At 42.3% G+C, this 25,687-nt stretch overlaps 2 protein-coding genes across 8 annotated transcripts in view; both read left to right on the top strand.

Annotated features, from left to right (window-relative positions):
* The window catches only part of LOC106568730 (carboxyl-terminal PDZ ligand of neuronal nitric oxide synthase protein), a 40,391-nt gene extending 36,397 nt beyond the window's left edge, over positions 1-3,994 (top strand). For all 5 annotated transcript variants that reach the window (XM_045693842.1, XM_045693844.1, XM_045693843.1 and 2 more), the window contains one exon: positions 761-3,994. In XM_045693842.1, coding sequence (XP_045549798.1) covers positions 761-1,290 — 530 coding nt within the window. In that variant the 3' untranslated portion in view covers positions 1,291-3,994. The remainder of the gene's footprint in view (positions 1-760) is intronic.
* A 6,494-nt stretch (positions 3,995-10,488) lies between these two features.
* Positions 10,489-24,645, top strand: LOC106568728 (discoidin domain-containing receptor 2). 3 transcript variants are annotated; one of them, XR_001320387.2, is made up of 18 exons: positions 10,489-10,675; positions 12,633-12,697; positions 12,770-12,864; positions 14,863-14,965; positions 15,218-15,461; positions 15,816-15,963; positions 16,414-16,525; positions 17,003-17,186; positions 17,576-17,819; positions 18,010-18,078; positions 18,531-18,667; positions 19,097-19,304; positions 19,648-19,877; positions 20,130-20,284; positions 21,267-21,467; positions 21,778-22,045; positions 22,130-22,279; positions 23,580-23,717. XR_001320387.2 is itself a non-coding variant. In XM_014139319.2 (18 exons), exons 3-18 carry the CDS (start codon positions 12,792-12,794, stop codon positions 23,712-23,714), a joined length of 2,625 nt encoding a protein of 874 aa, XP_013994794.2. In that variant the 5' UTR covers positions 10,490-10,675; positions 12,633-12,697; positions 12,770-12,791; the 3' UTR covers positions 23,715-24,645. The 3 variants fall into 3 exon arrangements, 2 of the variants coding, with proteins under 2 accessions (XP_013994794.2, XP_013994792.2); XM_014139319.2 differs by having other exon boundaries at positions 10,490-10,675; positions 18,013-18,078; positions 21,778-22,012; positions 23,580-24,645; XM_014139317.2 differs by having other exon boundaries at positions 10,490-10,675; positions 21,778-22,012; positions 23,580-24,645.
* Positions 24,646-25,687: the final 1,042 nt, after the last annotated feature.

Genomic DNA, 25,687 nt, shown 5'->3' with positions numbered 1-25,687 from the left:
ATCACAACGCTGTGCGTTACAGGGAAGATCCTCCTCCCTCATGTGGTACCCTTCCTGCAGGCTCATCCTGACATGACCCTCCAGCATGACAATGCCACCAGCCGTACTGCTCATTCTGTGTGTGATTGCCTGCAAGAAATGTCAGTGTTTTGCCATGGCCAGTGAAGAGCTCATTCTCAATCCCATTGAGCACATATGGGACCTGTTGGATCGGAGGGTGAGGGCTAGGGCCATTCCCCCCAGAAATGTCCGGGAACTTGCGGGTGCCTTGGTGGAAGAGTGGGGTAACATCTCACAACAAGAACCGGCCAAATCTGGTGCAGTCCATGAGGAGGAGCAGCACTGCAGTACTTAATGCAGCTGGTGGCCACACCAGATACTGTCTGTTACTTTTGATTTTGTCCTCCCCTTTGTTCGTGGACACATTACTCCATTTCTGGTAGTCACATGTCTGTGGAACTTGTTCAGTTTATGTCTCAGTTGTTGAATCTTATGTTCATACAAATATTTACACGTTAAGATTGCTGAAAATAAACGCAGTTGACAGTGAGGACGTTTCTTTTTTTGTTGAGTTTTTTTAAATAATTATCCACATTGACATCACAGCTCGTAAGCAACACTGTCATCTTGCCCTTTCTAATCTATCATCATCGCCTCTCTCAATCCTGTTCTCAACTCACGTCCTCTCGCTATATTCCCTCCACTCATCTTCTTTCCTCCATTCCAACAAATTCTCTCTCTCTCTCTCTTCTCTCCACAGTGGGCTCCCAAGACAGTCTGCTGGAGATCACCTTCCGTGCCAAGCCCCCCTCTGTGCTACGTGACATCACCACCCACACCTCCATGGGCCCCCTGCAGGGTCAGCCCCAGCCCCAGCTAACCAATGGCCCCTGGGCCTCCATCTTACCAGGGGCCTCTCCTCCAGGGACCAGGGCCCCGGACAGCCACTCTCTGGGCCCGGGCGGAGTGAGGCTGGAGTGCTTCCGCTTCCCCCGCAGTGGGGGAGGGGACAACCATGAGAGCCAGAACCAGGAGGCTGAGAGTCCATGCTCGGGCTGCCCAGGCGGGGACTCCCCTCTGGGGGGAGGGGAGGTTCTTGGAGCCCTGGAGCTCCTCCGTTTCCGGGAGTCGGGGATCGGTTCGGAGTACGAGTCCAACGCGGATGAGAGCAGTGACAGGGACAGCTGGGGGCGGGGCGAGGGGGCGGGGCCTGAGGGTGCGGCACTTCTCTTCAACGTAATGAATGCGGAGAGCCCCGCGGACTGTCTGGGTGATGAGGTGGCCGTGTAGCCCTCCACGGCTTCGCTTCACCCAAGAACGAAATCATATCACACAGTCTACAGTTCTATGGTGTTAACTGTTCCCCACCCTCCAAACTCTGCTCTGCAGTCCTTTTGTTTGATATTTGTTTATATTTGTTGTTTGTGTGTTGCATTTTTTTGTATTTGTTGGATATTTTAAAATTTGTTTTTGTTTATTTGGTCACATTTGTCTGATGTTTGTTTATATCTGTTGCAGTTATTCACATGTGTTTCTTGAATGTGTTTACATTTTTTCATAGATTTTGTCTCAGCACTTGAACTTGCTGCTGCTGTTCCTGCTCTCCTGGGCTTACTGCAGTGTAGTTGTAGTCTGTGTCACAGCCATCTAAATATATGGTTCTGGTCTGTGTTATGGAACCATTGTGTAATAGTGAAACACACCCAGCATGGCCAGTCGTTGGCGTTGTTTTTTAATGAAAAGACTTTGAATGGGTTGAAAATGAATAAACGTCTAATGTAAAGACCGTGAACTTCAAAAGCCTGCTGTACTAGTGCTGTATTACATGACTGGATCTCATTTGTGATGGTCAATTGATTCAAGACAGTTTACATTCAAGTTTTCCTCCACCGTGATGCTCCATGCAATATGTCCTCTTTCCCAAGACTTTGGTACGATTCACTTTTGAGCCAACTCAATATCATACACCCAAAAGGTTGTTGTGTTTGGTGTTGTTTTTTTGGGGTGCAATTGAAGAAAAAGAATCATGAAAATGAGTTATCTTTTGTTGAATGACAACACACACTTCATTGAATAATCCCTACTCTTGACCAATGCGTAGACTTCGGCTCCAACCTTCAGCTTGCCTAAAAAAAAAAAAATTGTGTTCACAAACAGCCGAACAAACCCTTGCCGAAGACCAAAACGAACAAAAACGTCACAAAATGGCGTCATAATATATGCATGAACTGTTCCGAACAGTTTCGGAAGGGAAGTACGCGGATGCCTTAAGTGTACAATATATCTCACCACAGTTATTTACCCTCTCTCCCAATACAAGGCATGCTAGGGTTTAGACGGAACCAATAATATCTCACTAGTCTCAAATAGATAAGAGGTTTGAAGCCAATTGAATATCACTTAGCCAAAATGTTATTACGCCTATATCTACAGTAGCTCAACATAACTATTTTCCCTCTCTCCCAAGATTAAGCCGGTTAGGATTCAGTTTGGAGCCAACAATATATCACTACTCTTTAGACTTTATCGTCCCCCTAAGGACAATTTGTTTGCAACACAGAGGTGTGTGTAACAAAATCAGCAGCAGCATATTTAGCAGGTTCTGCTCTCCCTGCAGCTTGGCTGTCACTGCTCCCTCATGTCTCCGTACTGCACCAAAGCAGCACACCAAAGCAGCTGTCAAACAGCAGGAGTTTTTGACTCAGCTCCAAGCCTCTGACTCATCGTATTGGGGCCGCATCTTTGAGCACTCTCTAAATCGATACATCTCTCTCACGCTCTTTTTTTGTGTGTTTTACTCTCTCGCTCTCTCTCTCCCTCACTCAAACACAGATTTCCAATCACACACACACTCTTTTTCCCTGTCACCCTCCATTTTTGTGTTTTACTATTTCTCTACTCTTTCTTCTCTCTCAATCGTTTATTTTCAGGGTCATGTCTTTTCTGATATGAAAGTGTACAAAAAGTGGAAAGGGAAGATACATTCAGTTGGACAACTGACTAAGCGCATTCAGTTAGGTGTGATGTCACTAATGCTCTCCTCACTGAATGAAATGCCCATTCTCAAATGCCATGTTCGATGTATCTCCTCTTTTAGCTCATCTGAATGAATTAAAAATAACTTACTGTCTTAGTAGGTGTCCCAAATGGCACCCTATTCCCTATGTAGGGAACTGTGTTTGACCAAAACCTGATCAAAATAAGTGCACTACATAGTGAATAGGGTGCCATTTGGGACTAATCCTTAGTTTGCCTTATCCAGACCTGGGTTCAAATACTAAATGAAATCTTTCAAATACTTTGAGCATCCGCTTTAAGATGGGCGGGGGTTGCACTTTTGGGACTGTTCTATTACATCCATTGCAAAAGGCAAGCTCAATCAAGCACAGCTGAAATATTTCAAATGATTTCAAATAGTATTTGAACCCATGTCTGCTCTTATCATATTCAGCACCGATTCTCCTCTAGATACGACTTTCCGTTCTCCAACTAACGTTGACCTTTTCAAATACCTGTCTCTGTGGGTATGTATAGCTATTTTCTGTCTGTGAACTGTGTTGAGATCATTTTGAAAGGTGCCCGGCCTAACTGGGAGAGTGAGAAGACAACAGCGCTGGTCTTTGGATTGGGTCAGTACCCTTGGGAGCATTCGTTAAGCTCAACGTGATAAGACTACTGACACCTCCCTGTTGCCTAACTTTGGGTAGCTAATGAGGTAGAACACATAAATGTTGGACATGCTACAAAACATTTGATGTTTACAGAATCGAGTGTTTTGACTCATCAGAGTTACAAAAGTGTTCTGAAGGTGTATGCCCCTGTCTGATTGTTGACTTCATGACTATATAGCTGATATGACGGTCATTTCTAAATCAGTATTTTCAGTGCTTCAGCTTAAAGTGCAGCCAAAAGTTCCATGAATATCAAGAAAAATATTCAGCTTTTCATTTCATTAATTTGTAAATATTAATAAAAACATAATTCCACTTCGAAATTATTGGCTATTATGTGTAGACCAGTGACACAAAATCTAAATTAAATCCATTTTAAATGCAGGAAAAAGTGGAAAAAGGAAAGTGGTGTGAATACTTTCTGAAGGCACTGCAGCTGATTCAGACAATCATTTCTAAATCACAAATTCAGCGCTTCAGCTAAAAGGGCTGCCAAAAGTAGGTGACACTTGCTCAACAAATCCTACATTATCAGCTTAAAAACATGCCAAAAACACGTTTTAACCAGATAATGTAACAACCCCATCAATATTTGAGACAAGAGATAGTCACACCCTATTTCTTCAGGTTGTCAGAGTATATTGTCAAAAAGCACAACTCTGTAGGACTGACACACCCTATATTGAGACTACAAAGTAAAGTAGTAAAAATTGCAGTATGGTAACAGCCCAAATATGCTCTTTGTGCTTTGAGGTAACACTTACAGTGGCCTGCAGATGAGTACTAAGAGCACTGTGATAATGATTATTGGAAATTAGAGAACAAAACCTGGGCCCACAAACATCACACACAGTCAGAACAATGTTTATTATATCCTTTTCATATAATAAAACCTAGTTATAATTTTTGCTCCTGACACTGAAGGCATGTCTAGCCTATAGCGACAAAATATCTAGCTTACTCTCAAACAAGGACCAATAACAGTTAGGCTATCTATGTATAGAGGTCAGTCCCTCCTATCTCCATCTGTGGTCGATCTTTCATGGAGGCGGAGAGTGTTTACTCCTGTCAAAATCTGTCCACGATAAGCAGACTGATAAGAAAACCGCCTGCCTTCTCGCCTTTGGCAAGTATGGGCAGCTGCAGCCCAATATGGCGATCGGAGCGTGGGTGTGTCTAAAGGATGGGTCTATGGAAAGAAAATCAGCTAATTGGGTAGATTTGTTGCCCCTCAAGACCGTTTTGCGTGGCTGACTGGGCTGCACGAGTCAAGTCGATAAACCAGCGACTAGTGCACCGATGTTGTTTCGATGTGCCTGCTGACCACTGATACGGGCTTGCTACTCGGCAGCTGCACGGTCTGGTCGTGTTGCCGACGGTAGCAAATGTTTTCCCTCCCAGGATTTTATTTCAAGTAGGATAGCAGCCTGCACAAGGAAGTACTAATATTGATAACCATCTAGATGTCACCTTGATCTGTACATACAATCTACTCAATGGGAGGGCATGAACGGCAACGACACAGCGCCCTTCGCTCCCGCTTGACAAGCACTACTGTCCTGCAACGGCCTGGGAAGTAGCCAGCTACCTAGTAGCCAATATCAGGGTGACAGTCACAGTAAGCACACGCATACAACGCATGAATCAACATGAGTAAACCTACTTTTTATACAAAATAAACAATTGTCAGTTTTATAACCATTTTTTTATTATTATTTGTATAAAACTAACAGTGAAATACGACTCAGACTCAAAGGTATGGTAGTTTCGTGGTAAGATACAAAATAAAGTACTTCCATATTAATGCTTTCTTGGAAAGGCATTGGCTGTTTGGGATTTCACGCCCACGATACGTAAACATGGATGAGTAGGCTAGAGCGAGAAGTTTTGATTCATCTGTTGCTTTCCTAAAAGCACTTCCAAGAAAACATTTAGCAACATTCACAACAGAATATAACTTCATAATAATATAATTTAATAGTGATATAATTTAACTTTCGATATGTACATATTGAATACCATATTGCCAAGACTGGCTATACTGCCATTCTTTCTTTACTTCTGAAATCCCTATGGTCAGTCCGTTCACAGTTGCTTCACAGCTGATCAATGATATTCAGACAGAACTGATCTGATAGGAGGACCAGGATCCAGATGTCTTTCTGATCCCACAAACTTAAGGTGGAAAAAGGCTGCCTAAGTATGATCCCCAATCAGAGACAATGATAAACAGCTGCCTCTGATTGGGAACCATACCAGGCCAACAAAGAAATAGAAAAACTAGATTGCCCACCCTAGTCACACCCTGACCTAACCAAATAGAGAATTAAAAGGATCTCTAAGGTCAGAGCGTGACAGTGCCTTTGAACAGGATATGGTAGTAGGTGCCAGATGCACCGGTTTTGTCAAGAACTATAATGCTGCTGGGTTTTTCACGCCCAACAGTTTCCGATGTGCATCAAGAATGGTCCACCACCCAAAGGACATCCAGCCAACTTGACACAACTGTGGGAATTATTGGAGTCAACATGGGCCAGCATCCCTGTGGAACACTTTGTAGAGTCCATGCCCTGACAAATTGAGTCTGTTCTGAGTAATTGACCATTAATTAACATAAACACATTTAGCATCTCCTGGCTTCGACACTGCCACTGATGCAGGCCTTTGAAGCATCTACACTTTAAAAAGTCTAATAAATCCATGTAATATAGCCTACACTTTCACAATAAATCCATTATTTATTTTAGACAGGTCTGAAAAAACATGATAAGAAGAAAATGTTGTCTATTTCAGAAGAACAGAATAGCATAGTCTGAGTTATTTTAGGTCCTGATCTGACAATGCCATATGGCAGTGGGCTACAGTAATTTAGCAGGCGAGATTTTCTTAGAATTCTGTGGCATTATTTTATAGTATTTTAGAGTATGAAGAATACAATTGAACAAAGCTGAATAAAATGGAAAGGATATTTTCTCCAAACGATTTGAGGGAATGCGCACATGCGGCTATTCTGTGTTGAGCGATTAACAAAGAAACAGGTATTCCTATATGCTTAATTTAGAATTATTTGTGTAACTTTAGTTGTGATACAAACAATGGGATATATTTCTATTTTGTATAAATTCTAAGGCTGCATGATGCAACTCTAATGATGATTTGAAAAAAGTTGAATGGAAGGCATGAGATCTGCTGTTTTGTGCAGGCTGTACACACTTCATCAGTCTCTCATTCACAATTTGACAAACACTTGATAATGCCTCGAATTAACCCGGTGGCATCCCCTTTGTGTTGTCGTAATGCCCACAAAAAAATCCAGTCCTTTTGCAGCCAGTGGCAGTTGTTCCCTTGGGCTGAATATAATAATTTTAATTCCCCTCTAACTGCGTGTTGCAAAGCACCTCTCACTCACGTGGCTCTCCGTCACGTGATTGGGTCTTTCTCACAGGCTACAAGTGAAGACAAACACATCGGGGACGCATATTGAAGATATTGGAAGAACTGTCCACTTTTACTTTTTTGTCTGCCAACAAGATGAGTAGGCCTAACGAACAGCAAAATCACTAGCCTACGTCAATCTATCCTCCCCCATGGTAGAAAAGTCAACCTATTATTTTCTGTGTGAGAAATAAATATTCCAAACACAATCTGGGACAGTTGTGGGATGCGATAGATCCCAAATGAATACAACCACAAGCATCAAAAACCTTTTTTACGCAATGAGGCTGACACAACAGATCAGAACGTTTAGCTTAAAATGTTGCTAAACTATTAGGCTTTTTCTTCACATTATAAGCAGAACAATGTGTACACGGCAGTAGGCTATAAGCGCGAATGTTCCATTAGCGGGAGAACACCATTATCAAAAGTGACCGCAAATGTGATTAATGCATGTAATGATTTTATTATAGTTGCATTTTTATGGTGAAAATGATCTTCCCCAAACTTAAAACTCAAGCACTGTGTATGTATGACAGTAAGGCTCTACACCCATTGTAAAGCGGATTAATGTGCTTCATTTGAATAGGTTATTTGGCCACTTTAGTTCTGTTACAAACCTTATCAAAACATATAGGCCTATGGGCTAGGGCTAAGTGAGGTGTGGGACTATGATTGGAAAAATTCGCAAAATAAAGGTATGCATTGTTTCTTGCCTTACACAAGGCATCATTCACAAGTAATAATATATAATTCACAAGTGATAGGCTAATATTGTCACCCATCAGACTATTCTTGATTTAATCGTGCCTTTACATATATTAAATAATATGTATGAAATTTGTTAAGGATTTAGAGTGGACCATTATCATGCACCTGTCTCGATACAGGGGCAGGGGGAAAAAATACATGTCATATATGCAGTTAAATAACAAATGGAGGACACTTTCCCCGTGGTTCATTTTCATGCCAGCCAGGTAGGCTGTTGTAAAGACAAGCAATGTGCTTAATATTAGGAAAGTTGAGATATAAATATAGTAGGCCGAGCCTACAGAAAGCTGATGGGATCCTCCTCTGTTTAAAAGGATCGGCGTTCCGTCAACGGGACAGTTGTAAATCATGCAGCGCGTTATATCAAGATCGCAGATTTTAGAGTAACAACAAATGTCGGTACATAGAAGTGTCTTATTTTGGCTGAAAGCTTAAATTCTTGTTAATATAACTGCACTTTCCAATTTACAGTAGCTATTACTACAAAATAATGCCATGCTACTATTTGAGGAGAGCTCCTCTTCACCTCTGAAGGTAAAATGTGTACTTACATTCTGAAATTTTGCTCTGATTTATCATCCAAAAGGTCCTAGAGATAACATGAAGTGTTGTTTTGTTAGATAAAATCCTTTTTCATATCCTAAAAAGGTCCATATATCACGCACGATTGATTTTGTATTTCCACTCGTTCAATTTGCAAAGAAAGGAATCGATGAAAATTTCACCCTAAACGTTGTTTGAACGAGACAAATCACGTTCGTATCTACTCCTCAGAGATCCTAGAAGGTAACAAGACTTCACTATTTCATTAGGGGTGTAGTATATCCTATAGGACACCCTATTTGGTCAGAGAGCAACGCCTTCATGGCACGCCGATGACGCGGGCGTCCATCTCTTGAATGACTGTATCTTTGTCAAATAAGCACTAATCAGGGTCAAACAAAGCTAGCTAGATAGCCAATTAGCTGGGCTTCACGGGAGTATCTGGAAACCATATATATGTCGTAAAATGTAGCTTCTAACGACAGCATGTCTTTTCATTTTGGACAGAAATTATAAGGATATTGAGAGTTAGGAAGTTATGAAAACTGGTTGTTTTGCAAATTTTGAACTTCTAATATGGCTACTAATACTTGGAAAGCTAAATCAAAGTTAAGTATACAGATTTGACGATATTCTTGCAGAAAAATGGAATATGAATGTGAATGTCTGCTTCACGATTTGTCCAAATGTACTTGGGGACTTCACACTAAAAGTATTGTTGTCCACTCATTTTTCAAGTTATTCATCTGAAACTTTTCACATACACTGCTGCTATTTTGTGCACACTGTCGGAATTACAACCAGAGTGATGGCTACAACTATGACCTTTCTCTTGCATTTCTAAGATGGTGGTTGAAAAAGACCGGTTGGTTTTTTCTTTGTATTTTCTTCTACCAAATCTATTGTGTTATATTCTCCTACAATTTACATTTCCACAAACTTCAAAGTGTTTCCTTTCAAATGCTACCAAGAATATGCATATCCTTGCTTCAGGCCCTGAGCTACAGGCAGTTAGATTTGGGTATGTCAATTTAGGCGAAAATTGAAAAAAGGAGCAATCCCTAAGAAGTTTTAATAGAAGCCATCACTCTGTTTTCTCATGATATTGCTTAGCCTATAAAAGTGTTGTGCAACATGAGCTCATGGGTTCTCATGAAGTGTTTGATTAGATTTCCGATTACATTTGCATTGATTTCAGAGTGACAATTGAGTGGTGAGTACCAGGCATTAGCAAGTTTGGTAGCCTTCTAATTACCATCAGCAGCATCAGAGCTTGGAGAAGCCTAATTACCATAGCTAAACGGTCAAGAAAAATTGGACTGCCTTCATGCCACTTGACCGCTGGTGTGGCGGTAATACAGTCACTGTAACAGCCCTAGGCGCAACTCAATATTAGGAAGGTGTTCCTAATGTTTTGTACACTCAGTGTATTTATTATATATATATATATATTTTTATTTTTTGTGGTTGGGGGGCCTCCTAGCGGTCAGGGGCCCTAATCGACCCCTTATGTCAATTATGCCATGAGCCGTCCCTGCTGCCCTCTCATGGTAAACTCCATTACTGAACTGTGGCAGTTCCAGGTCAGTGTCTCAATTCATGCTAAATTGGCACGAGCTGAACACAAAAGAACCACTGTTGAAAAACTGGTGAGATCCACTCACTGCTGTCAGTAAACAAAGAGTGGACATTACTATTTTTATACAGTTGAAAAACAGATCAATAACACTTCAATAAAAAGCAGAACAAGGAGAATTCAAGTTCAGTCAGACATGATTTGACTTCTTAGTCCAGCAATGTTTCTTTTTTTGGTCTACATTCTGCATGATATTTTTAAAAGCCCTATAAAACACCATCACTCCCACAGTAATGAACAGGTTTCCACAGGATGAATGTAAACTCGGGTCCTTCTTCAGTAGCACTTGGCTGCTCAACAGAAGCCTGCTCTAAACTAACTCCCTTACAGCTCTCCAGGCCATAATTGAAACCTTATGTGCATCAGGTGGAATTCTGGGGCTTTTTGGCGTCACACCAAAGAATCCCAGAGTGTGTTATTTTTATTTCATTTTTTTTCCATTTCTCTTTCCACTAGCGAGAGAGCTTGCTTTTACATCAGCCCTTTTCCTCCGTCTTTCCCAGAAAGTCTATCCCGGGAAGAAAGTATATTACAGTGTAATAGACTTTGGAATTTTATCCAGTCGATTATGGAATAATATTCCCCTGGACTACTAAGGGTTTTGGGAAGGCAGTGTAAAGTAAGTGTGGTCATTATTCTCTCCTCGATTACTCTTACATTTATAGAACGTCATTTGCCATTGTATTTTGACACTGCTAGTAGCCACGTTTCGGTGACAGCTATGGGTGTATTTGTCATCAATGAAATTGAAAGCTGAGAAAAGTTGAGCTGGTACCTCCCAACTTGATTGACATGTAAATATAAATAAGTTGTTTAACAAAAATAAGTTATTTTCCATTAGATACTAGTTCACCATTTTTGGGTTATTTTATTTGTTTGAGGAAAAAGTGGAATTCCATTCTCTTCTAATGATTGACTTTATTTGAATGTATTTATGTTTATTTTGATACTTTATTTGAATACACTAGTAACCTGACCTGCCAGTGCCAGTGTCAGTATTGACATGTAAGTGACACACGGACATTAACATTATCAGTATATTAGCCATGGTGGATATGACCTAAACGCCAAGTTTTTTTTCTAATTACACATTATTATAACTAGGGCCCAGAGTTTTCTGACCTGACCAGAGGAAAACTCCTGACCCTACACATACACACACCCAACTGAAGTAGAGAGCAGTCCGAGTTGAGCATGATGAAATAGGCCTAACGCAGGACAGGACCACACAAAAGCACAAAGGCAGCACTTTACAGCAAGGATCCGTGGGCATCAGATAGCGTCCATGTGAATTCACCAACTCACCAGGGCTATACAGAACCACACAGTCAGTACTTTTCCCCCCCCACTCACATTTTTGGGGTAAACTCACCACATAAATTACTGAAAGTACAGGAGGGTAGCCATGTAGAGCATATTTGTGCAGTAGGCATATTTCACCGAGACATTTACAGGCCTTTTAAAAGATAAATAAGCATTGGGGACTTATACTGCATGCACTGTGGATGGAGAGGTAGTCAATTACCTGAGTAGACCGTACAAGGAGGTCTCTGTGTATGTCTGCCGCTGGTTGGAACCAATGGCTTAGATAGGTGCATAATCTTAGAACATGTTTAGGGGGTCTTCTTTGTATACTGTATGCGTTGTATGGTTGAGGTCCATTCCATTTCAACTCCATAAAGAGCGAATTGAAAATCCTAATGGCGAATGGATGCCTGTTTTCATTCCTTGAATTGAATTTCAATTCATATCCTGAATTGACTGGATTGAAATGGAATTGACCCTACCCTGACGCATTGGATCAATCAATCTAGCGACTGATCGATAAATCAATCAATCTTCATCATTATACCGAAGGGACATTTTAGTTCTTGGCAGGAGACATTAAAGTGCTAAAATATAGTAATCATAAATGAAGAGTTTATTTCCAAAATGCTATAAACACCAATTTTTCACATTTGTGTTTTTTCATCAGAAATGATTGCTTATGGGTTAAACACACCTTCATGTGTGTTTAAAAAATTACTGGTCTCAGATTTTTAATTCCTAGATTTTAGATGTGTAGGATTTCTTTTTTCTTTTTGCTAAACTCTATAGCCTATATCCATTGTTTAGCTGGAATGGAATGTTCGTATCCTGTATATTTGAATGTTATATGTGGTTGTCTCACATTAAGATGAATGCACTTACTGTAATTTGCTCTGGATAAGAGCATCTGCTAAATGACTATAATGTCAAATGTAAATGTTGTACATACAGATCTCATATTACTGTATTAAATTATAAATATATATAATAATAATATTGAATTTCTTTTTCGTTATTTGTTACATTTGACTGTGTAAAACGTAGCAGTATTACTTATTGCTCTTAGAATGAGGCGGATATATAGCATTTAGCAAAAACCCGGATTATTTGTCTCTGAAATGAAACCATCAACTGACATATTTTAAACAAACACATCTCTGTCATTGAACATCTCCATGCCTTTATTAGACGGTGAAAAAAAACACCAATCTCTTTCATCATTTCTTTCAACAATAAAAGCTAATTTACCAACATTTCTATTTATATAGAGAAAAAGTCAAGATTAGAGAGAAGGCTAGCATTGACCAACGGATGGTACAAGTACAACCCCTACGTAAGTAACATTACATACATATTGTGGTTGCTGCTGTTGTTGTCATACTGAACTTGTGAACCATTCTGTCAGGTGTTCAGCTCCTGCCTCTGAGATGAAGGCTCTACAGATAAGACATTGTCTCCTGTTATTCCTCCTCACTGCTGTAAGGACCCAAGTCAACCCAGGTACTGTACATGAAGGTCAACTCATAGCCTTTTCACACTATCAGAGCTGCACTGTGCTGGCTTAGATGCCCTCTCCAGCAATGGTCCCAGCAACTACAGTGGATGTGTAACCAGGCCAAGACAGTACAGCTTGACTTGGTTGACTCAGTAATCTGAAAAGGATGTTAAGTGTTTTGTTAACTCATTTTAAGATGTTACATGTTCATGTCACGTCTCGGCATTTTCTAAAGCCTTTATTTATATAGTACATACTGAAGGGGGTATTACCGCATTGTAGTCGAGTCAAGATGTTGACATGATCGAGATACCAGCACGCCGTAATAGCTAGGTGGGCTGGTTAGGTCATCACCGTCAATGTGTGTGTGTGAGCGCGCGTGTGTGGGGTTTAGCCATTGGTCGATTGGTCAGACAGCAAATATGTGAGAACAGGAAAACCATTCACAGGCTGGGGGCATTCAGGAAATGTCTGAAAAGCTGTAGGGGCAGGAGAAAAAGGCTGCTGGAGGTATGGAGTGAGCTGCTGGCGTGCGCGTGTGTGTGTGTGTGTGTGTGTGTGTGTGTGTGTGTGTGTGTGTGTGTGTGTGTGTGTGTGTGTGTGTGTGTCTGTGTGCGTACGTCTGTGTCAGTGCTAAGGAGCAGGGTGACAGGAGAGGCACTCATTCATAACCTACCACTCCTGGACTTTTCCACTTGAAATAGTTTCACTGTATAAAGCGTATTTTGTCCACAAGCTCTCAAAGTCTATTTCTATGTTTCAGTGTTACTTTGAGTTGTAAGCAGATCCAGAATGAAGGGTAATAGGCAGGTACAGTAGGACAGAGTCAACAGTTATGCATGATAAGTTAACTACATCTACCTACATGTACATATTACCTCAATTACCTCGACTATCCGGTGCCCCCACACATTGACTCTGTACCGGTACCCCCTGTATATAGCCTCACTATTGTTATTTTTACTGCTACTCTTTAATTATTTGTTACTTTTATTTTTTGTCTTTTATTTTTTTACTTAGAAATGTTTTACTTAACACTTAATTTTCTTAGAATGGCATTGTTGGTTAAGGGTTTGTAAATAAGCATTTCACTGTAAGGTCTACACCTGTTGTATTCATGCGCATGTGACAAATAAAATGTGATTTGATTTGATCACTGACACAGTAGGCAAAGAAGCCATTTGGTCTCACAAAAACACATACACACGCACTTCAATCGCTGTTTTAACAGCTCATGGTTTTTTTCTTTCTTGCAGGGTAGCCTAGTGGTTAGAGCGTTGGACTAGTAACTGAAAGGTTGCAAGTTCAAATCCCCGAGCTGACAAGGTACAAATCTGTCGTTCTGCCCCTGAACAAGGCAGTTAACCCACTAGGCCGTCATTGAAAATAAGAATTTGTTCTTAACTGACTTGCCTAGTTAAATTAATAAATGTTGTTTTAAACCGCCGTAATAATATCTTGAGCAATTAGAGTTTTACATTAAAAAATAAATAAAATTCCAATGGTTACAGCTCTAAGTCTAAAACTATCTGTGGCTTTGGCTCTGGTACAAATGATAGAAAAAGAGATGCAAAATAAAGAGGAGGAAAACTAAAGGGGCCCCTCCCTACTCTTTTTGCTTGGACTGGCACCTACATAGTGATGCCTCTGTTTCAGTGGAGGGGCCTCCCAGGCCTAAAGGAAGAAGCTGGGGGAGGGTTGTGCCCTGTCCACTTCAGTTCTGACTCAATCCAGATCCTACCAAATGCATGTGCAGTGTGGCACACTCATGGACTTCGGGAATACGTTCCCGTGCATAGATACACACACACACACACACAAACACACACACAAACACACACAAACGCACACACCAAACATCTCAGAGACTTGTTGATGACATGAGTTGAATCTGTTTCATTTGCCATTGTCATAGCTTTTAACTAGGTCCTGGAGTCTTTCCCTGGTCAGGAAAAACACATGGCCCTAAAAACATGCATCTGTAACACTGCATCTGCTTTTAGGTGTGTGTCGGTATCCTCTGGGTATGACTGGAGGACAGATTCTTGATGAGGATATCTCTGCTTCTAGTCAGTGGTCAGAGTCTACAGCAGCAAGATATGGCAGGTATGCTATCCGCATTGTCACCATATTGTAGACCCATACACACTCTAAACTCTTTTCCATCAGGTAATCAGAATACTGACTGTACTGTCTGAGTGAAGGCAAGATTGCCTGCCTATTGCCCTTCACCAATCCAACCTTGTCAGAGCAGTGATTCCTTAAAATAAGGGAGGAAGGCATTTTTATTATTCAATTCACTAAATATTCCCTTCTACTCCTACTACTTCCTCCCTTCCTTCTCCCTCTCCTCCTCAGATTGGACTTTGACGATGGAGACGGTGACGGGGCATGGTGCCCTAACATCATGGCAGAGACGGACGCAGGCGGACCGAAGGATTTTCTCCAGGTGGACCTGCGTTCGCTGCACTTCATCACGCTCGTGGGCACCCAGGGTCGCCACGCCGACGGCATGGGGAATGAGTTTGCCCAGCGCTACCGCATCAAGTACAGCCGCGACGGCAGCCGCTGGGTGGCCTGGCATGACAGGAAAGGCAGGCAGGTGAGCAGATGCAAGCTAGTGTCCATACTACCAGAATTGTTTCTGACTCGGCTTTCAATGTTTTTCTAATGTTGATTCAATGTCCTTTTGCTCTCTGGCTGGGTTCAAATAGTATGAGATTTCTTTCAAATACTAGTGTTTGATTGAGCCAGCCTGGAGTGCCAGTTGGGGCCCAACTGTTGGGCTGGGTTTTTACTTTGGGGACGACTCCCCACACCAATCTTGCTTTGTGATTGGTGTGACTTTTCTATAACTTCCATTCTTGTCTGGCTGTGTTTGTTGTTGTTCGATGTTTAGTGACTGTAGTTTTTGGATGATGATGATGATGATGCCCTTTCCTGTTCCTGTCTGCAGGTGATCGAGGGGAACATGAATGCCTATGATGTGGTGCTGAAGGACCTAGAGCCACCCATCATTGCCCGCTTCGTACGCTTCATGCCAATCACAGACCACTCCATGATCGTGTGCATGAGGGTAGAGCTCTATGGCTGTGAATGGCTAGGTCAGACACACTACAGTACATCCTATATCTAATCCCATCCTATCCTACAGCCTATATTTAATCCCATCCTATCCTACATCCCATATCCTATATCTAATCCCATCCTATATCTAATCCCATTCTATCCTACATCCTATGTCTAATCCCATCCTAGATCCTATATCTAATCCCATCCTATATCTAATCCCATTCTATCCTACATCCTATGTCTAATCCCATCCTAGATCCTATATCTAATCCCATCCTATATTTAATCCCATCCTATCCTACATCCTATATCTAATCCCATCCTACATCCTTTCCATATATGAAACTGAAAGAAAAGAGAATAGTCTAGATGCTACCATAGTTGGAATGTAAAACAAAATTTAGACCAGGCTGATGTAAAATGGCCACTGTCATTGATTGTGACCTTTCCTTTGACCTGTCCCTGGCTGTGTGTTATTGCAGATGGCCTGGTGTCCTACAGTGCTCCGGCCGGCCAGGAGATGACCTACAGAGGCCTAGACGTCCACCTCAATGACTCGGTCTACGATGGATCCATGGGTCTACAGTCAGTTGGGTTTGTTTTAGTATATTTGTACTTCAACAGTGGCATTTTCTAAGTACAAAACTGTTAAGAAGCGTTAAATGGTCCACATCCTGAGTGACTCTGACCCGAAGGTACTATTTCACAAAGTTTTGAGCCCTTCTTGGCCCATGTGAAGATTCTGTGGACAACTCTTGTCACACTACTGAGCTAAGCGGAGCCAAGCTGTCCTGCCCTGGCCTGGTTTTGTATCCACCATAGTTTTTGGAACCGTGCAGAAAATAACAATGCAAAAGGAAAATATCCAAGCCAGCACAATACGGTTCGGTTCAGTATGATAGTGTGAAATAATGACGTGTAAGACACAAGTGGAGTCAACACAGGCATGATAGCAACAAAGACCTTCTTTTTTCCTTTCTCCCCTCAGTATGAGTTAGGGATTAAGTGCCATGCTCAAGGGCACAACCGTAGTGGATGGGAGTAATGGTCCTGTCTCCTCTCTCCCCCCAGTATGGAGGAAGGCCTGGGCCAGCTGACTGACGGGACGTGGGGTCTTGATGACTTCCTCCACAGTCACGTGTACGGCGTGTGGCCCGGATACGATTATGTGGGTTGGACCAATGAGAGCTTCCCTAAGGGCTACGTGGAGATGACCTTCGAATTTGACCGTGTCCGCAACTTCACCTCGATGAAGGTGAGAGGTCAACTAGTACAAAAGGAGGTGGAGGAGGATGTGGTTTTACCATGTTCCCAATGGGAAAAACTGGGCAAAACTGGTTGAAATTCTGGTTGTGTTGATGTAATTTCAGACCGACCATAACCTTGTGTCATTGGTTCACTCAGTAGGTGTGCAAGAGATACTGTATTCAGCCATATGTGGAGGTCTATTTTGTCCTTCAAGAGTGGCTGAATATTTAGGCATATGTCCAACAACTTTAGCCTCCAATTGTTTCGTCATTGGCTGAATAGCACCTGGACATCCAATTTGTACTTCTAACCATGCAGTGACAGTGTCAGACAGTATACCACAGTACACTCTACTCTCAAGTGTTATAGTTGATAGTTCTCCTCCTCTCTCCGTAGGTGCACTGCAATAACATGTTCAGCCGCGGCGTGAGAATGTTTCGGCAGGCCTCGTGTTACTTCCGTACATCTGAGTTGGACTGGGAGTCCCAGCCAGTGACCTTACGTCTCCCGGTGGACCGGGTCAGCCAGAGTGCCCGGTTCATCACAGTGCCCCTGGGGGACCGCATGGCCAGTGCCATCAAGTGCCGCTTTGCCTTCAACGAGGCCTGGATGATGATCAGCGAGGTGGCCTTCCAGTCAGGTGAGACTTGAGAAGCCTGGGTCATGTTCAGTAGGGCTCACTATAACAAAACATTTTTGTAACAGGGAACGAAAATCTTATTGTGTTTTAGTTCAGGTGGTGTCTCCCCGTCTCACTCTGTTTCAAAATAGATGATGACATTTCTCTTCTCTCTCTCTCTCTCTCTCTCTCCGCCCACCCCCTCTTTCAGCAGGGACAGCAGTTTATAACACATCTCCGACTCCCCGCAAACGTGGCCACCCGACAAATGTTCTTCCAGGTTAGCTCCAGCTACGTTCTTACCTATTTTGTCTTCGCCAACCCTGTCTCCTTTTACATTCAATAGTGCCCTCTGCTGCCTGTTCTTAAAATGCTGTTGCATTAATTATGACGAACAGAGGTTAGTTACAGTGAAATACGAGGGAAATTACAACAGCATTAATGAATGATAAATACAACACTTACTGAGGATGACATTATGAGTTTTTATGAAAACCTTACATGTGATGTGAGCACTAAACGTCTTGATGACAACCCTTTCTTGTAATAAATATTATAATGCCATAAAATGTTTCAAGCTGTCAAATCTTTGTATCCTCCGACTCCTTCAGTGAGGGATCTTGGATTCTTCGCTCCAATGCGCTTTGACAGGGAGGTAAGGAATTGAGCAAACAAGGACGGAGGAAGCAACGAAGCTCTCTGTTAAATATTTTCTACCTTCTGGTACATTAGGAGATGACCCCATCCACAAAGTGGATGAAAGCAACACCCGGATCCTGATTGGCTGCCTGGTGGCCATCATCGTCATCCTTTTGGCCATCATAGTCATTATTCTGTGGCGCCAGGTCTGGCAGAAGATGCTAGAGAAGGTATGTAACAGATTTTTATTCTCTGAGGTGTTAGGGTCATTAGGGTTGATCTAATAGCTACGAGGAAATGTCTCTGTCTTGTTATAAAATAAATACTGCTGTCAGGCTAAAAAGGAAGTCAGAAACTAAGACTGCAAATGACACTGATAATTATTATTATTTTTTTTTTTACCTCGTGTTTCTTAATTAGCTGTAATGTATCCCCTGACATCGATTTGCATGGCCTCTTAGCTAAACTTCAACACAAGATTACAACATCTGTCAATGTTTGACTTGGTGCCAACCACAGCGTTAGAAAAGCTAGATGCACCTCTTATCTTTGCCATTGATTGCTTCTGTTGTCCCAAGAGCCCCCTCTAGCGTTTCTCTCTGGCGCCAGCAAACATTACAACACACACATCTTATAACAGTAACTACCCCTCCCTCCAGGCTTCGCGGCGTATGCTAGACGACGAGCTGTCGGCCCGTCTGGCCGTCCAAACCCAGGCCTTCTCCTTCCACCACTCGTCCCAGTCCAGCGGGGACGGCTCCAACTCCACCTACGAGAGGATCTTCCCCCTCTGCTCCTCTGACTACCAGGAGCCCTCCCGCCTCATCCGCAAGCTGCCCGAGTTCGCCCAGTCCACTGAGGAGCTGGGTAAGTGGATTAAAGGGAAAGTACAATCCAAAATCAAAGTTTAACAGATGTTTTCAGACTTCAGCGATGGTGAGGGACTTGGACTAATCTTGACGTTAGACTTCTTTTGAGGTGTGAAAAAAATATGACAAACTGATTTTGGAGTGTAATGTCCCTTCAAGCTAGTGTTTCTCAAATGGTGGGTATAGTGACCCCTAATTACTTTTGGGTTGTGGCTTATTAAGACAGGCCTGTGGCTAGAAATATCAGGGTTGTTAATTTGGAGGGTAACAAGAACATTTCAATGGTCTTGATCAGGTCACATCTTACTGAAGTGTGAACCTATGCTCTGTGTACTCCACAGCAGGGACAAGCTCCTCCTCCAGACCACCCCAGGCCTGTGGATCAGACGGGGCTCCCCACTATGCCGAGGCAGACATTGTGAGCCTGCAGGAGGGGACTACGGGCAGCAACACCTACTCCATCACGGCCGTCAACATGAGTCTGCTCTCTGGGAAGGACACGGCCATGAGGGAGTTCCCCAGGGACAAGCTCACCTTTAAGGAGAAACTGGGAGAGGGACAGTTTGGAGAGGTATGGATTAAAACTGGGGATAAAGGGAGTGTTGTGAGTGTGTGTGTGTGCGTGTGTGCGTGTGTGTGTGTGTGTGTGTGTGTGTGTGTGTGTGTGTGTGCGTGTGTGCGTGTGTGTGCATGCGTGCGTGCATGCGTGTGTGTGTGCAAAAATCCAGGAAAGCAATTCAAAAGAACAAAAGTCAGATGACTCTTGCTTTCTTGCTAGACAGATGAAACATCAATAGTAAAATGCCTTTGTTTCTTCCCACAGGTGCACCTGTGTGAGGCAGAGGGCATGCAGAATATTGTGGAGAAGGATCCGTCTGAAGCGGTCAATGATCTTTCTAATGAGGTAGAGGGCAGCGATGACACACCTATTCTGGTGGCTGTGAAGACATTGAGGGAGGACGCCAACAAGAACGCAAGGTGAGAGCACTGGATCTGGAACTGTTTCCATGACAACTGTACTGCCGTAAGTACTAGAGCCACATGATTTACAGTATGGAAAATTACTTTTGTGATCTGCATGAGAACAACGCTTGTTCTTGTCTCATCTTTCACTTTGTGTTCTTGGTGTCTTGCCATTGGCCAGTTGTAACAGAGAATGTGTTCACAATAATCTACCAAGAAAGAATAAGTAAATTGAGCAATCAACAAATGGAAAGAGCACTGTATTTCCCTATTTAGCCAGATGTCACATCGGTTATCATCCGTTGTAACAGGAATGACTTTTTGAAAGTGAAACTACATGGTGTGGCAAGGTAAAGTGTGACAGGCAGGTGTCACAGACGTTATTATCTTATGTCACACCAATGACTTCCTGAAGGAGAAACTATCTGTGCAACTCAATGTAAAGTGTGACTAGCACTCTCTCTCTCTACCGCACCTGCTGTCTCGACCTCTGAATGCTCGGCTATGAAAAGCCAACTGACATTTACTCCTGAGGTACTGACCTGTTGCACCCTCTACAACCACTGTGATTGTTATTTGAACGTGCTGGTCATCTATGAACGTTTGAACATCTTGAAGAAGAATCTGACCTTAATGGCTATGTACTCTTATAATCTCCACCCGGCACAGCCAGAAGAGGACTGGCCACCCCTCAGAGCCTGGTTCCTCTCTAGGTTTCTTCCTTGGTTCCTGCCTTTCTAGGGAGTTTTTCTACATCTGCATTGCTTGCTGTTTGGGGTTTTAGTCTGGGTTTCTGTACAGCACTTTGTGACATCTGATGATGTAAAAAGGGCTTTATAAATACATTTGATTGATTGGTTTACTAGCAGGTGTCTGTTATTGTCCAGTGTTAGTTACAGGAATGACTTATTGAAGGAGAAACTACACGGTATACTTGTGCAACTTAATGGAAAGTGTGACTGGAAGATGTCATAGCCGTTACCACCTCGTCTTACAGGAATGACTTCCTGAAGGAGATCCGGATCATGTCTCGGCTGAGGGACCCTAACATCGTCAGCCTGCTGGCAGTGTGTGTGGAGAGCGACCCCCTCTGCATGATCACGGAGTACATGGAAAATGGAGACCTTAACCAGTTCTTGTCCAGCCATCAATTGGACGAAGTGGAGGAGATACAATCTAGTGACAAAGCCACGGTCAGGTATGTTACATCTGCATAATTTTACTAGATAATGACATCCCCGATTAGGGTTATTATGAAAGGTGATACTGTAATCATAACAATAATTCATTTTCTTATATTATATTTATCAAGTTAATTTTTTAATCCATATAGTTCATAACAGTATGCGGAAACCGATTCATTAGCAGTATTAAAAAGTTTGTCATGCCAACACTTTAAAATTAGCTAAAATGTTATTTTCTGACCACATACTCTTGCCCTCTCTTTGTCATTATATTAAAAAAAGTTTAGAGTTCAATTACTTTTCAATACTCTCATGTCCTCTTAGCTATAGCAACCTGATGAGCATGGCTACACAGGTAGCCTCTGGAATGAAGTACCTGTCCTCTCTCAACTTTGTCCACCGCGACCTGGCCACGCGCAACTGTCTGGTGGGCAAGAACTACACCATCAAGATTGCTGACTTCGGCATGAGCCGGAACCTGTATCGCGGTGACTACTACCGTATCCAGGGGCGGGCCGTTCTCCCTATTCGCTGGATGTCATGGGAGAGCATCCTATTGGTGAGGAGTTTTGGAGAGAGCTGATATTAGCTGGTAACGTTCTGTCGCATGTAGTTTTCAACCAAACATGTTTCCCTGTGTTTAGATATGAGTCAAATGACTGTGTGTCTTTCCCAGGGTAAGTTTACCATGGCCAGCGACGTGTGGGCTTTTGGCGTGACTCTGTGGGAGATTCTGACCCTGTGTGAAGAGCAGCCCTACTCGCAGTTTTCCGACGAGCAGGTCATCGAGAACACCGGCGAGTTCTTCAGGGACCAGGGCAAGCAGGTGACTACACACTAGTGTATTTACTCCACTCTTAGAAAAAAGGGTTCCAAAAGGGTTATTCGGCTGTCCCCATAGGAGAGCCCTTTTTGGATCCAGGTAGAACCCTTTTGGGTTCCATGTAGAACCCTCTGTGGAAAGGGTTTTACATGGAACCCAAAAGAGTTCTACCTGGAACCAAAATTGGTTTCCTATGGGGACAGCTAAGAACCCTTTTAGGTTGTAAATAGTACCTTTTGTACCGGTGTATGGTGTATGGCTACCACATTACTATGTCGGCTACCACATGTTTACTATGTCGGCATGCAATCAGCACTGTTCTATGGCAGCAATATGTGTACATGCAACAAAATGGGTTTAGAACCAGGTTTGTCAGTCTACATGACTAAATATTCTGTTAGGTTGCTGCTCAGCTAAATGTCTTGGAGCTAGCTTAGTCTCACACGGAACCCAAACCGGCTGCGCACGTGGGTCATTGTGCACTATCGTGCATAAATGTATTTTGTCCCCCTACACCAAACGCGATCACGACATGCAGGTTAAAATATCAAAACAAACTCTGAACCAATGACATTAATTTGGGGACAGGTCGAAAAGCATTAAACATGTATAGCAATTTAGCTAGTTAGCTTGCACTTGCTAGCTAATTTGTCCTATTTAGCTAGCTTGCTGTTGCTAGCTAATTAGTCTCTAATTTGTAATTTGTCAACATTGAGTTGTTATTTTACCTGAAATGCACAAGGTCCTCTACTCCGACAATTACTCCACACATAAAACGGTCAACCGAATCGTTTCTAGTCATCTCTCCTCCTTCCAGGCTTTTTCATCTTTGAACTTATATGGTGATTGGCATCTACACTTTCATAGTATTACCACGACAACCCGCAAAACAGTTTGTCTTTCAATCACCCACGTGGGTATTACCAATGAGGAGATGGCATGTGGGTACCTGCTTCTATAAACCAATGAGGAGATGGGAGAGGCAGCACTTGCAGCGCGATCTGCGTCAGAAATAGGAATGATTTCTATTTTAGCCCTTGGCAACGCAGACACTCGTTGGCGCGCGCGAGCAGTGTGGGTGCAATAATTGAATAACATGGATTTCTACATTTATTTTGCAACGCTCACGCACGCGACGTGTCCAGTCTGGTCAGCATGTTACGGTTTACTCATTGTTGGGGTTGACAGACATGCACTGTGTGTTGTTCTATGAGTGAAATATGTGTGACAAAACATCCCAAATCTGGTCATTTTGTTAAAATGTGTTTTTCCTGTAATTTCCTAAAAGGTTGTTTCTTCTCAGGTGTACCTGCCGAGGCCTGCCTGTTGCCCTGATGCGGTCTATAGCAGCCTGATGCTGGGTTGCTGGAGGAGGAATGCCAAACAGAGACCCACTTTTCAGGAGATATACAGCCAGCTTGGGGAGAGCCAGGAATAGCAGCTCATATATAGACCATGATTATATAGAGTGCTCTGGGGTAAAAGTTCCCCTAGGTATAGATTTAGGATCAGCTTCCCCTGTTAAACAGACCGAAGATCAGCGTTTAGGGGCAACTTTATCCTACACTTCACCCTTTTTTGTAACATGGACCAACATCTATGGTCCTTCTACATTCAAGGGACGGCAAAGTATGGTCCTTCCTCCTTTGAGGACCCCGTAAATTAGAACTAGCACGTGAGAACTGACTGAAAACTGCATGCAATGTTCTATTCATCTCTCTCTCTCTCTCTCTCTCTCTCTCTCTCTCTCTCTCAGCCTTTTTCTCTCTCAATTTGAGTTGACTCCCTATCTCTATTCGCCAGAGCCATGTATATTTATATTAACAATATCTATTGCACACTATGAAAACACCACCTCTCTCTCTCTCCTCTGTCTCGCTCCATCTCTCTCGTTCTCTCTCTCTCTCAATCACAATCTAGTTTATAGGGTGGGGGACAGTTCTGTAAAAAATAATTCATTATGTCTGTGATGATAAAATGTAGGAATGCTGTGTCAGATTGTGCACACCAGGAAATGTAATGTTGTTTATAATCTTCTATTATGAAGATAATAATAATGTGTAGAAAGTCTCCTTTTGGACTCAGATATTCAAGAATGTATCTGTTTGATAGGTTTTTCTTTATTCAGTTGATGTTGTGAAATGTGTTGTATTTTGTCAAAGATAAATAATCCTTTGAGTTAAATTTGTGCTTTGAAATAGTGCAACTTCATACTTAAAACCTGCATTTCTATTGTTCGTGCAAGTTTTATACTCTAATTAGACAGTAGGCCTAATTATGGTTTCAATGAATTTACTGAACATTCTTCAATGTTCAAAGCAATTTTAAAAACGACAATAAAATGTTCAAATAAAAAAAGATGATGCAGATTATTCCTCTTTTCCTCTGCCTTAGCAACTCAGTGAGCCTGAAAAAGAAAGACAAAAACAGAAGTAGAAAAAAAACCATGTAATTCACAACTTTTTCTTTTCAATATTCTGTATTGACGGGATGTATTGCTACAATATTTGAGAAATGAAATACAGAGTAAAAGTACAAGAGAGTGCTTAGTAATGCTAAAAGGCTTCTACTTTCCTCTGCCCTCTCTCAGTGCTCCCTGGAAGTCCTGTAATCTTCTTCCTCCCACATGTAGCAGTGGAAAGGCTAGAGGGGGTCATCACTGATAGGAATCTGTAGTTTACCAGGGGCTTCAGCCAGCAGTGTGCAATCCTGAGGGGCCACAGAGCTCACTGGCAGCTCTCCTGGGGAGATGGAGGGAACCCCAGATGATGCGTTAGGGAGGTTTAACTCCTTTAGAAGAATATGCATGGATGCTTTGTCAAGGACCTGGCCAATGATCTAGTTAGCCAGACAGATTATGGAGTCATGTGAAGCACAATATAATAGTCTTGAGGCTGCTTATTGAAATGAAGCTTCCACTGAGTGATGATGGCAGGGAGCTATCGATGCCATATGCAGCATACTCATCACCCAATGACCTTATTGGTGAGAGAGAAGATGGTGCCATGTTGGGCCCCAAATTCTACATGTACCTCTGTCTTAGGGAGGTCCATGGCGGACAGTTTCAGTTGCATTTTGAGAAGTTGGTTCCAACATGTGAAACTCATCAAGGTAAGAAACCTTCCGGTTGGTAGGAGCGGATCTCAGGTGAGATCCGGTCTGAAATAAACGTCATGGCAACACAAACAAAAATCTGGATACGAGAAAGGATTTTGGCATTATAAATTGGGTTATTCTCATTCATGGCATGATCTGTTTTACTATCAGATATTATCAACTCAAAAAAAGTGTTGAAATACTCTACCGTTCAAAAGTGTGGGGCCACTTAGAAATGTCCTTGTTTTTGATAGAAAAGCAATTTTTTTTTGTCCATTAAAATAACATCTAACTGATCTACAGTGTAGACATTTT

Source organism: Salmo salar, chromosome ssa14 (assembly GCF_905237065.1).
Source record: "Salmo salar chromosome ssa14, Ssal_v3.1, whole genome shotgun sequence".
NCBI lineage: Eukaryota > Metazoa > Chordata > Actinopteri > Salmoniformes > Salmonidae > Salmo > Salmo salar.
Note: the sequence above shows the minus strand (reverse complement) of the source record. Positions and strands in the feature narration are given on the sequence as shown.